Source organism: Columba livia, chromosome 1 (genome assembly GCF_036013475.1).
Source record: "Columba livia isolate bColLiv1 breed racing homer chromosome 1, bColLiv1.pat.W.v2, whole genome shotgun sequence".
NCBI classification, from domain to species: domain Eukaryota; kingdom Metazoa; phylum Chordata; class Aves; order Columbiformes; family Columbidae; genus Columba; species Columba livia.
This window is the reverse complement of record NC_088602.1, coordinates 182,459,440-182,473,112: the sequence shown is the minus strand read 5'-3', so window position 1 is coordinate 182,473,112 and position 13,673 is coordinate 182,459,440. Positions and strand designations below refer to the sequence as shown.

Here is a 13,673-nt window from a genome sequence, read left to right as displayed (position 1 = left end):
GTAAACATGTCAGCAGAATTAACTTTCATATCTTTCTGCCCTCCTGGGTGAAATTCAGTCTTCTGCCTGAAGTCTGCAAAGGTACAAAATTTATGACTATCTACTCTTTTATATTCAGGAAGATGAATGGAAGAGAAAATTAAATATTTTTTGAGCTATTGTTTGCCTTTATCACTGATGAAAGATATTAATTTAATAATTTTCAGAGTGTCTAATCAGGAAGAACAGAATTAACAGCCAACTTCAATGAACCCATATATTAAAATATATTTCTATAAAATGTAGTTTCATATGGCACTTTATAAAATAAATTACCAGTGACAGAAAGCATTATGGAATCTCAAAACATAAATGATTTTATTGTCCAGACTGTATGCCATGTTTCTTCCTAAAAAAAAGGCGGAGTAATGAATTGCTCTTTTAGCATAATTGAATTATTACAGAACTACACTTTAAGAAATCATATATTTACCAACTCAGGAAAGTTTTTCATTTTTGTTTTGAGTGGTTTAGGAGCTCGGTCTTGAGTCCTGTGTCATATGAAACTGTTCTAAGGAAAGATGAAAATTAGAGTCTTTTTTTTCCTGCAAGTGTGCTATTATTGTTTCAGTTTTCATTGAAAACACAGGTAGAACTTTCAATAGAATATAGTTCTGGCACCCTCCTCCTTTCAGCTGCTTCTGAAGCTGTTTGAAAAAGCACTGTTTGGATTTTATGACTTGCAAAGTAAATATATATATATATATATTTTACTAATAATGTCAAATAAAGAAAATAGAAGGCACTTTTGGTGATTCCTGATCCATCTAATCTTTCATGGTCTCCAGAATTAGCTTGTCCTTATAACATTCTCACACCTTTTCTCCCACCCTTCCCAAGCCAAACAAACCTCACCAAAACCAGTCTTCCCATTTTGAATTGTGAACATCCATGATCAGTGCTGCTGCACAATTCAGCTGAATCTCCTGGTGAAGCTGATTTTCTCTCTTCAGTTGATTGTCCTCACTTCTAGAGTGTGCTCCTTCTGCCTCCTTCTTTAGGGGTCTATCTTCCAGACAGTGAAAAGTGATGAGCAGCTGGAGGTAACAAGGTAGATCAAAAGTCTGTTTCTGTCTATGGGCAGACTTGGTTATCCAAATCAAAATAAGAGGTATCATTACCCGTAGTCCCATCTGTAAATGCTTCATCATGGTAATAATTTGGTGTGCATGATAAAATCACCTCCCTGCGTGAATGATTGCAGAATAACAGATCCCCTCTGAAAGAAAGCGAAAGTGTATGGTAGAAGGCAGACTGGAATTGTGAAAATGACAGCTACTCAGCAACTAAATACAGGAATTTTGCATGCTCTGCGCCTCAGATTTAGGACTCATCTGTAGTTTGTCATTTTTGTAATATCAGGGCATGCTGAGGCACTGCTTCAGTATGAATTTCCATGAAGAACAGCTTGAGTCATCAGTGTAATTTTTTTTCTTGAAACATTTGGCCTTCTCTTAGGGCTTTCCTTTAAGTTTATCCTGTTTGGCTTATTACAGCTGAAGAAATCCTACCCCCAGGTCATAAGAGTTACAGGAATCCAAGTGCTGAAGCCAAAGCCATTTCAGATGTGCCAGTCTATTTATGACGAGTACCTAACCCTACTGCGGAAGAAAAGCATTTTCAGTACAACATCTTTATGTGACTGCAACATGTATCCACAGACATTTACTTGAGCTAAAATCTGATGATTCAAAGAATTGTTACTTCACAGATGGAAATAGGAATCTCTTAATTATATTTAACTGTTAAGTCTCCTGTTCCCTGTTGTGATGTGTTTTCTGCCGAAACAATGTACTCAACAGCCCCTAAGTGCAACTTAGCTCATACGAAATTGTCGTATTTTCACTTGAGGAGCACTCTTGAAGTCTAAACTACTTCAATGCAGGTTTTTTTTAAGCAAGTGTTGGAAGGTATGCAACGTCAAATTCCAAAACAATAGATATGTGATTTTTCCCAGCAAAACATTGTAGATTTTTCTTTTTATCTGATTAGCCATTTTTGCAATTATTTTCAGAACCATTGGATACAAAAAGAAGTATGTTAAAGTTCCACACGGGCATATTTGGGTGGAAGGTGATCACCACGGACACAGCTTTGACAGCAATGCTTTTGGCCCGGTAAGTCAATTATCTGTATATCATTTACACTTTGCAGCTGAAAAGCAATGCATATCTGCTGGGTCATTTGTGAAACACTGAAAGTATCAATTGATTGTGATTGTGTTTTTATTATTTGTGTGAGCATTGTTAGATCTTCTAGAATATCTTGGTCAGCAGAGACTGAGGTTGCTCTTAACTATTGCAAAAAGAATAAAGGCTCCTTTTAATTCCCACACATGGAAGGAGAAGTGGTGGAGATTTTAAATTCCGAGGGATGTACTGGGGGAATAGCCAGAGGGCGAGCCAGCTCCCTGTAGCTGACAGATGCTCCCTGAGGACATGTTGCCAGCTGAGGTAATTTGGAATGGTTCCCTCCCGGGAGCTTCTTCTGGCTTTAGTACCAGCGCTGGGGTAAAGAATTAAGAAACCATAACTGTGCTTAGTAAGTGTTAACTGTTAAATTGGTCTGTGGACGACAGCAGAGATATTTCAAAACTTTCTCCAAAGTAAATATTTAAGTTTTTTTTATCCAGGGCTATTTTCATATTGAATAAAGACAAAATGTAGCCTGGAAAATCTGATTCTTGACTAGTAAAAGTGTTCATCTGTTCATCAGAGAGACAGTAAATGTTTTCTCTGCACTCCAGTTTTTGTTTGGTTTTGGTTTTGTTACACTTTGTGTGGATTCCTGTTCTTGTTTTGACTTAATCTAGCATGCAGGAAATAATTGCATATGTGCATCCTTCTGTGGAAATAGAAATGTTTTTTGCCCTAATCTGTATGCAGGTTTTTGACATGTATCTTTAAGAGAGAATATTCTTCTAATATAAAAAACCCACTGGTTTTCATAGCAAAGTTGTCAAGACTAGATTTTTCTACCCCTATGCATTTAATACCTATTTCATACGGAAGTCACCCCACTGACTCTAATTGAATTAGCAACAGCAAGGACCTTATGAGTTTGTCTGGCTTCTTGATGTTTAGCCCAGTTATTAACTTGAAATAATTTGTTCTCAGGAAGCAATGCAAAAAAGGTCTACTGTCTCCTTTGGAGTATGTGATGCTATTGCCTCTCTTTTGGCTTATCTCACTTTTTTTGTGCTTGTATTTCTTGCTATTTTTCATTATTATTTTCCTGCTGCTATCAGCGAAGATTTCTAACATCTAGTTTTAGAGGTTCTTTCCTTCAGGATTTATTTTACTCTATCTCGTCCAAGTATCTCTTTCCTCCTGTGGTAGGCTTTTCCTTTTCTGACTTGCTGTCTGTTCCCAAGATAAATCTTAGGCATAAAACCCCTAATCTTCTTTTCACTTACAAATATATTGCCAATGTGGACTCAGAGAACAGGGAAACTTTAGCAGTTGGACATTAGTTTCGGATTTGCAGCAGCTCACACAGAAATTAATACAAGGTAAAATCTTCAAAGTAGGCACTTTGCAGCTTTCGTACAAAATCATATGTTGGGGTAAATCTAAAGACCCTCAATTTTTTACTCAATTCACTGATGTTTATAAATGTTAGAAAATCACCTTCACTAGGGTTTCACCCCTTATCAGTCATCAGCTGCTAGCTGACATTGGAGAGTATGTCACTTACAGCAGTAGCACCTTTTGAGAGCTAGTAAGACAGTCTTTAACAGTGAATTCTTTAGCTTTCTGCAGGAAGAATGACCTTTGTGTTGTGTTGATGAACACATTATGGACAGGTCAAGTGTAAATAGGTATTTTCCTCATTTAATTTCCTAATTTAACGTCAAAATTAGAGCAGCAATCATTGAATACAGGCAGAAGGGAACAGAAGAGATCACAGGGCTGGATACTAGCTTGAGAATTATAAAATATTGGGGAATTTTCGTCTCTAGAAGAAAATGGAAAGTATGTCTAGGGCATGCTAGACTTAAGGTTCTTTTCCATTGTACACTTTAGATTTTAGGTTACTAGGACATTTTCTACCCCTCTTTCTGCTATTCTCTTGAGATCACTTGCACAAGTGAATTAAAATACTAAAATCACTCTCTTCAAGCCATTCAGAAGGTATATTCTTCTTAATTCAAATACTTTTTCTCTTGTATAAAAGACTTCAGCAGTCATAACAAACTGGCTGCACAATGGTAAGGCGTGAACTCATTTTTCTTATTTTGTTAGAATATAGGTCACTTAAGAGATTAGTTTAAATGTTGTATGTGTGGCAGTTCTGACTTCCAAGGCCAGATATATTTTCTTGTATCAAAAGATGCAGTAAAAATAGTGTATTTTAGAAGTGGATTATGTTGTAGGTTACAATTTTTTCAATTTTCATACAACCTCATAGTAGAAAGGCACATATAGTGTAGACAGCCAGGCACAATAATGTTTTGTCGATGAACTTGATGAGTAACATGGGGCATAAAAGGAAATTATGGAAAAACAGATTGAGAACAGATGTTAGAACAATTTTTTTCTCTTGGAGAATAGCAATATGTGTAATGGCCTAATGGGCTAGGTTGATAAAGTGAAAACCCTGATACCAATCAAGTTCTAAATTAGATGCACCTTTGGAGAGATTTGGATTTCTAAAATGTAAAATCTTGGCAGATTAAATTATCTTACTTAGTTCATAAAAATATTATAAAATAAATAATAACTTGTTGCATGGTTTTTGTAGGACTAAAATTGGAATGTTAAGGCATAGACATTTTCTTGAAGTGTGTAAATAAAATAAAAGTGTTTTAACTAAGATTTGTAAGGTTTAATATTTCTTTTCCGCTTAGTTGTGTCTTTGAATAAACTTAGTGCCTTAACTGAGATTACAAAAATAACAGGACATCTGTGGGTAGTGCTGAAATGCTGTTAACTCTCTCTGTGATGAAAATTTACCTTTCCAGAATATTGGACTAAATTCAGTGGTGCATGATTATTGCATGTTGTCTTAAAAAAAACAAAAAACCAAAAAAATGCTTTGTGAAATACAGAATGGCAGGTGTTATATAATACTATTGTTTGATATTGCTGTGTTTCAGATTTAGAAATATGTCATGTCAGCCATTTATAATGCTGAAAATAGCCGTTCTGAACAGAAGCCAATAAATATTCAGAGAACTTGCATCTTTTTACAGTTATCTAAGGGGATAAAATATTATGTATCACTGGAAATTTATTTCAATTACCTTGACTAGAATAGAGATTTCTACTCAATTAGCTGTAACGGTTTGCAAATTCTTATGGAATGGAGTCAAGCTTTTATGATGTTAGCTTAGGATTGTTGTATGTGACATACTACAGAAATACAATAATGAATAAGATAGAATTATAATACCACTTTTTAAAGTTTCTCCTTTTTTGTTTTCAGTTCTGGTAATTTTCCTGTTTTGGGGGCCTTTTTGCTATGAGGCTGTACTTTGACAGCATAGGAAATATAACAATACTGTTTCTGGCAATGCTGCTTCTTTCTTGGATCAGAAAAGCAGGAGACACACTATAAAGAACTGATCAAGTATAAAGCTCCTCTGCTGCTTCAAATTTCTTAAAGATTTTGAAGAGTTAACTTTATGCCAGATCAGTTATTTTATTTTATTTTATTTTATTTTATTTTTTTTTTACACAGACAGAATAGTACCAGCATAAAAACAAAGTGATAATTTATATTCTGGATCTGACACTCCGGCTTAATCAAGGGAAAAGTCGTTATAAACTGTATGTCATCCAGATCAAATGTGTGGAGTTGGCATCCAGCAGTGTAGAGATGATTATGCAAGCAACATGTAAGGGTATCTGAGAAACATTTGTCAATAAGTGGATAAAATAACTGATATGTATATACATCTGGATGGACACACATGCATTGAATAGCACTCTCAGAGTTTAAAAAAAAAAAAAAAGTTCAATTTTGTCTTATGAGGATTGTTTTGTAAATATAGTACTCTTATTGCTACATTTCTGTTTCCAAATGCCTCCAAGCTGAGGATATGAAAGAACTTTATAAAATTAGGGCTTGAAGGCAGTCTTTCAGCTGTCTTGTAAAGGACCTGAACAAAAGCTCATTAAAGTCAATGAGAGATTTCTATTGGCTTTAATGGCTTTGGATAAGAGTCTTTATGAGTTAAGCTTCACAATCCAGTGTAAGGGTAAAAAGGCTATTACCCTACTTATCTTCCTGGGAAACCTGAGACACAGGTAGGTTGAGTGCCTTGTCGTAAAACATCTTTTTGGCTCAGTCAAGTCCCTATCAGAGCCCTCTTACTAAAAATATATCCATCTTTTAATGTGTTGATTCTCAAAACTAAATCCCATTGAACCTGAGCCTGGCTTTTTGTTCAACAGAAGTCTTACATTCATAAGCTTCAAATGAGTAAATTGCTTTTAGTCAGCATTACTGTAGAGGCTGTATTTATATTTGTTCATATAAGCAATTCTGTACTGTAAGTTCATGCAATAAACTATCTGAAAAACATTATTGTCTATATAACTATTGTTTCTTTCAGCAGCCCAAACCTGTAGACTGTGACTAGAAAACTCTATAGACTAGAATGACATTCAAAATCAGTGAATATGCTGAGTTTGTTAGTTATTTTAATTTGCTTTTCAAAGGCTGTTATCATCTCTTTCAGATATAAGGCAGAAATGGTTTAACTGTTAACCTTCAATGGGCAAATTCAATTAATAACAGTAATGGAGTGTGGCTTATTATAATTATTTTCTTAAACTGGTCTAGTATTTCTCTCTGTATCTATTGTTAGTGAGTACAAGTAGTCAAAACCAGAAAATATAAAAAGTTCATTAGAAAGTAAGGTGAAACAAAATAGGACACTTTTAGTGAAGTGCAGTGTGTGACTGCCGGTAAAGGAAATATTTGAACCAAAAGGTCTGGAGCCTGTGAAAACAGCCCCACTTCTTATGCTCCATCTTCTTCTAAGAGCAGTTCAGAGGACAGCTGGAAAAAAGAAGCAGATATCTTTCTGCTGTTCTGGATTACTTACATAATAGCAAAGAAAGAATGCCACGTGTCCTACAAGTGCACATCATCTTGGTGATGATCTTGCCATCTGCTGAAGCTTTCATTTATGAGCTATAAACTCATGCAAGAATCACATATCCCCCTGAAATGGAGCAACGTCTAAAGCAAAAGGTGGGAACAGTTTAACAGCTCACAGAAATGTGCTGAACAGCACCACGTTAAAACTGCACAGTAAGGTATCTAGGCAGCACACACTTTTCCAAAAGAGAATTCTGCCAGGTCTCGAAATACCTGGTGACTGTGTTTGTGACCCCATACTCTGACCAGTCAGTCAGAGAGGCTTAAGACAAATAGTTTCAATAGCAGTCTCCCAAACTCTATTTTTCTTAGTTTAGACTGAAGTCAATAGGAGATGGTCAAGCAATGCAAAACAAAAATGTGATTTTAGCAAGAAAGCACCTATACGTGCATACATTCCTAAAGTTAAGGTAGCTGAAGATAATAGTGATGGCAAAACAATCAGTGAAGCCTGGGAATGACCTACTGGGTACATAGATGCATCATTTTGCTAGCTGGTGTTGCAGCTTTTTCTGCTTTCTTTTCTCTACCCCTGTGACCAGTACGTGTGTCTCTGCTTTGCTGTGTAAATGAAGCCTTGGAGAGTAGTATGACTCTTGTGGGATCAGTGACATTTCTACTTTTTTCTTGGGTTTTAAAGAAGAAATGAAACTCTGTTTAGACAGGATGTATAATGCGAATATGCAATCAATGACATTCCGTAAAATTTACCCCTGGCCACTGGCAAAGATGAGATAGGTAAAATTGTTTGCAATCAGTGAAAAGGCTTTGCATATGGAGCATGAAGTTACCAGTAGTAAATAGCATACATGCACAGCTTAAACTTGTAAAAGTCTATGATGAATAAAATAGGACATTATATGTTATGACTGGTGATAAATAAACCTCGAAGGGTAAATATGCTTGTCCCTTTTGAAAGAATATTATATGTGAGATGTAAATTGGGATGGTGGCATGTCTACTGAGAATGACGGTTCACTCCAGGAGCTGCTGAAGGGGAGCCTTGATAATAGGATTGTGTGGCCTCACTGTCTGTTAAATTATCATGACTAACTAAATTTGCAGTATAGGGCATAAAAAGTCCTCTATGGCTGTTCTAATTCTCCTGGAAAGTAAAATATTTAGCCTGACTATAGTCTAAACCAATGCATAAAAATTAATCTTTCAAGCAGCCTGGCTATCATCATGTCACTAAAAGCTCTTAATTAAGTCTATTTCTTAGCAATGGAAAGCTCATGAGGACTTGTAAAGTAGCAGAAAGTTTGGGTTTTTGTATTAGTTATGTAAAATCTTAAACATTTTATGCATTCTAGCTAATTTTCTCTTTTACTGTGCTTGAAAGTCTTGCTGTTATGTAGCATTAGTAAAACTTCAGTCATCCTCTTATGGAACAGGATTTATGTAATAAATAAAAGCACAATGAATACTTAAACCAAATATTTGGAGAATATGCAAGGAATGGAGGAATGAAAGTACCTTTAAAGGATTTTCTGACAGCCTTGGAAAGACTGGTAGGCTGAACAGCCTTCACCTCTTTTTAATATCACTTTGAAATAAACCAAGAAAAAATGCCGAAACAATGTTAGATTGATTTAATGAAATAATAGAAGAGATCAGAGAGTGGTCAGTTTCATACCATCATTTGTAACTAACTAATTTGAACAACTCTGTGTTCAAATATAATAATTTGCTGAACCTTCTGTACCTCCTCATCAGTTTACTTGCAATTCTATTTCTCTCAAATTACAGCTTATACGCCCTTATATTTGATAACCACTCTACAGAATTTATAGCATTATATTCTCTATATAGGATCTCATAAATTACGTGTTTTAATGGAAATGCGACACAAAGGAATCTTTGCTGACTTTTATAGGGTTTAACTGTATAGGGAATTTTTATGCATGTTGGCATTCATATTAACATTTGCCAGGACATAATTTATAAATCCATTGGATGGTTTTGTTTCTTTCTGTTTTTACTGCCTTGAACATGGAACATTGTCAGTCAATAAGCAAAGCTCAGCAACTGATTACTAAAATAAATTTCTAAAATTTAGTTTGCATAATTAAAGGGAATTATTATCTATCTCTTCTTTTTTTTTTTTTTTTCCTATATGAGAAATACTTTGCTATAAGAACTATTTGTGTCATTAAATCTCCCAGTCCTAAAATAAGACTATTTTACCGTAGCACTTTATTACAGGATTTCGCATCATATTGGTAGCTTAGAAATTTCTATTTATATGGCAGTGAATATGCACATATTTATTATTTATATATGCACACATTTGTTTACAAGTGTATGTTTATTTATTTTAGGAGCAAAACATTATTGGAATATGATGACTAATATTAATAGAGGTACCAATACTTCTATAAGTTATTTGAAGGAAGTGGTTCTTTCCATCTACTTGGCACATGTGCAGCCAGGAGTATTGTGTTTTGAGGGGTCCCCGCAGAAGAGTTGCAATGATGTAAGGGAATGAGACCCGTGAGGAGAGGCATCAAGAATGGGGCTGGTTCAGCCTTTGAGAGCTCAAGGGTATCCTCAGCTGCAGTACAGTATATGGTGAAGGTATATCCAGACTCTTAGATATTCAGAGTAGCAGGACAAGAGGCAACAGGCACAAGTCACAACATGGGAAATTCTGAATATATATTGTTTTTTTGGTTTATTTTGTTTTGTTTTGTTTTGTTTTTTTTTCATTATGCGGGAAGTCATGCATTGATAACCCAGAAAGTTCATAAGATATACGTTCTTGGACACAGTAAAAACAAACAAACAGACAGCAACAAGAAAGAAAAGAAAAGAAAAGAAAAGAAAAGAAAAGAAAAGAAAAGAAAAGAAAAGAAAAGAAAAGAAAAGAGAAAAGAGAAAAGAGAAAAGAGAAAAGAGAAAAGAGAAAAGAGAAAAGAGAAAAGAGAAAAGAGAAAAGAAAAGAAAAGTAGAAAAAAGAAGAAAAAGAAAAGAAAAAGCCCAGAACAACCCGAGTTGGCCATGCTCTAAGTAGGAGGTTGGGCCAGATGACCTCCAGATCTCCCTTCCTACCTATATGATCCTGTATGTCTATGAAAGCAATTTTTATTTTGGCAGTAAGCCATTTAGGACACAGGAGAGCAAACTTTTGTCAGTTAACTGTCCTATGTGTTAACACTGGCACATTTATCATGAGTGGAAAAATGCTAAATTTATCTACTGTAGTACTGATTTTGTTTTTTTAAAGAAATCAAGGTAAAAAGTATAGAAATAGTTTTCTGATTAACATAATTATGGTGTTGCCTAGAGGAACTTTCTTACAGATAGCACAATTTCAAAGTTATTTGTTCTACCTGCCACTGCAGGAGAGACAAGCAGGAATAATTCTTGAGAGGTAAATCCCACAGAATGTTACATTTGCCGAGAGGAATAATGCCAACCTACAGAAGAGTAAATGTGTTCACAAAATAAATTGTGGAATATATTCCTTTTCCCTTGTTGTTGTTTGAGACAATGCCACTTAATTAAAGTTAGATATAGTTATTTGAATTTACTTGCTCTGAGGATTTGGGCACTGCAGATTAGCTGTGATTAGGGTTCGAAATTTTATGTTGGTTTAATTTAAGAGCTATTGCAACTCAATGTCAAGTTAGGAACCAGTACAATTGCTTTAATTCTCCTCTTGAAAACCTTGAGATTTAGAAAAGGTTTACAAAATACAAAAGCTGATGTAGTAACAGCACGAAATAACAATAATTCCATGGCACTTCCTGAGTAGTTTAGTTAATATATACTGCTGCCTCTTCCATTTGTACTTCTGTACCATTTATGTAACTATAATATTTGTTCCCATATAATTGTTGAATAATATAATATAATAATATAATATAGTTATGACCAGCAGCTCTCTGTGGTTATGAGGACAAGTTTGTACAATACAGCTTTGACTTGATACATAGCTGAGAGAGGAAACTGAAGAGCTACAGTCCTTTCCAATTTTACTTTTGGATCATGTTAGTAGGACTCAGGTTTTTTTGTGCTTAAGCAAGTCAGAAGTTTTAAAGCCAAAAGCTCAGCTTCTTCACACTTAAAATGCACCAAAAAAAACCCCAGAGAGTCTGAAAGTTCTAACTTGCTAGCAGTTTAATATTTTTAATTCTATATTATGCATGATTATATTCACGTATTTTCCTAATATACAAATTAAAATTCAGCTTTAATTTGTAACTTATTAAAAAACAGGATTTGTATAATTTAGGTGCCAAAATAACAGATTCTTGGACTACTCTGTAACAGATGTGAAACTGGTATCCAACATTGAATTTTGGCCATATACACACTATAACTAATACAAGCCAGAGGAAGCCTATGACCAAAACAAGGTGTGATACACTGAAAAAGGAGAGGAATTAGAAGAAGTAACTACCTACAAAATTCTCCATGACTGCTACTTGGCAGGTTGTGGCCCCATCTATTGTAATAGCTACCTTCACGTTTCAGAGACTTTTGCCGGAAGAACAAACACATCAGAGGATGTTTTGTTACAATTTTATTGATTTAATAGAGACATTCCAGATATATTTTTTTAACCTTAAAGTGAAACCTTTTTTAGTGATCTTAAACAATGTGCATTTTACTTGTCAGGTACAAAGTCACCTTGTTGTTAGCCTCAGGAGGAATGGTACTCAGCCCTTGCCCAGGCTGGACCACAGCAGCTTCATGGCTATGACATTTGAAGTCTCTGCTCTCGAAGCTAGGATTCATGTCCTTGTAACCTGTATAATATTCCAGCAAGATTTCCAAAATCTGTTACCCTACTGCATTAATTTTAAGCTCCATTGTTGTCATTCTGTTGTGCATATACGTATTTGTGAATATTAGTATGTATTCATGACATTTCTATGTCAGTCATTAATATCTTGGTATATCCATATAGAGCCTTCAAAAACAAGGTGATCTAAATGCTCTTGGGTGGGATCTTTGGGCTGCAGTTTTGTTTGTTTTTTTTTTTAAGAATATGATAGCCAGCAGGCTAATTGGCTGTAAGAAGCTTAGGGGTGGTCTGATTCAAATGTTTGAAAATCATTATTCACATATTCAATGGGTCTGTAGGAGCCAGACGGAAAGGTTTGTGCCATAAAGCTTATATTTATTTCCTTACCTAATATTCAGACCTCCCTTGAAAGTTTGTTCAAAAGTTAATTTTTCCATGGCACATAGCAAAGCAGACTGTGCTGTATCACTATGCTTTTAGGCCACCTTTCTTTTTCAGAGATGCTGCTGCCAGTGACGTATCAGAATATTTCTCTATACCCTCCTCCAGCGAATATGTTTAATTCTGTGCAGGCCAGGCCTTATGACCTCTGAGGCTGCTGGGTGGTGTTTTTCTTGTTGTTGTTGTTTGGGATTTTTTTGTGGAAAACTAGCACCTGGAAAATGTTACTTTGGTATCCGAGATGTCTTTGCTAAGTATTTAAAGTTATGTTCACTTTCCTGAATAGTTCTCATTATCTTTATCACAGTGTCATTCTGTTACCTTCTGTTTGAGTCAGGAGGAGGACTTCTTTCAGAATGGTACTGAACTGATAAGCTGAAGTTCTCACATACTCATAAATACAGAAGTAATTACAATTCCTTTCTTAATTGTACCAAAGAAAGGTTTTACTCATGTTGATAGGAAAGGATTGCCATGGCTTAGAAAACAAGGCACTAATTTCTAGAAAGATTCTATTGCTATTATTTATGCCAAATCAAAAAGTATGTTTCATACAATAGCTGAAGCAACTCTTGCATTTCTGTTGTAGCATACATCTCATGTTTCAACTGTATCTTTAAAAAAGAAAATAATGAAGTTATTATCTTGATCACTTATATTTGCATTTACATGCAGTGTGGGTTGTATGGAAGGCCTTATTTCACATGTGTTTTAGTTTGAAGTTTTAGGAAAGGCAGCAGTCTAAAGTAAGTCATGCACTAAAACAGAAAAGAAGGTATAATAGGATATCTATCTTCCTTGGTTTGCTTTCAGAGTTCTCTCCTGGCACATTTTACATAAATGAATTTGACAGTAACAAAACCTAAAAAGGTATTTGGATTACTTCAGCAGTAAACTGGCAACAGAATCAACGTCCTGTCAATTTATCACTTGTTGTCTTCAAGTGTGTGAAATCTTATTTCTTCATCACATTGCAATAGATTGCTCATATAGAGAAAAAAGCTGCAGACTTCACAGAAAAAAAAAAGTTCAGCTGCCACCTGAGCCTTCACATTCTTCTTAACTTGCAGATTTTTTAGTGACTATCACACTACCTGAACTAGAACAGCATAGTAACCTTAGCATTACCCTTGTTGCTATGTCTCAAGCTATTAGGGTTTTATCCATCAAAAAGAGCTCTGGCCCGAACAGCACACTGGGCCTTTGAAATTATAACCTGAGAGGCAAATCCTGTGAAACCAAACTTAACCTCCACAGCTGGCTTTTTATCCTACTAACATAAATCTGTATCTCTTAAGAGGATATCTTCTTGGTACTCTGAAGAAATCTA

The 13,673-nt window shown here is 35.1% G+C and overlaps 1 protein-coding gene across 11 annotated transcripts in view; it reads left to right on the top strand.

Moving 5' to 3' along the window:
- IMMP2L (inner mitochondrial membrane peptidase subunit 2) overlaps window positions 1–13,673 on the top strand; it is a 461,654-nt gene that overhangs the window by 363,117 nt on the left and 84,864 nt on the right. For all 11 annotated transcript variants that reach the window (XR_010469559.1, XR_010469560.1, XM_065048719.1 and 8 more), the window contains one exon: window positions 2,054–2,156. Coding sequence is in view for 9 of the 11 variants with exons in the window: in XM_065048719.1 (XP_064904791.1) it covers window positions 2,054–2,156 (103 nt within the window). In the remaining 2 variants the exon portion in view is untranslated. Of the gene's footprint in view, window positions 1–2,053; window positions 2,157–13,673 lie in introns of those variants that run through there.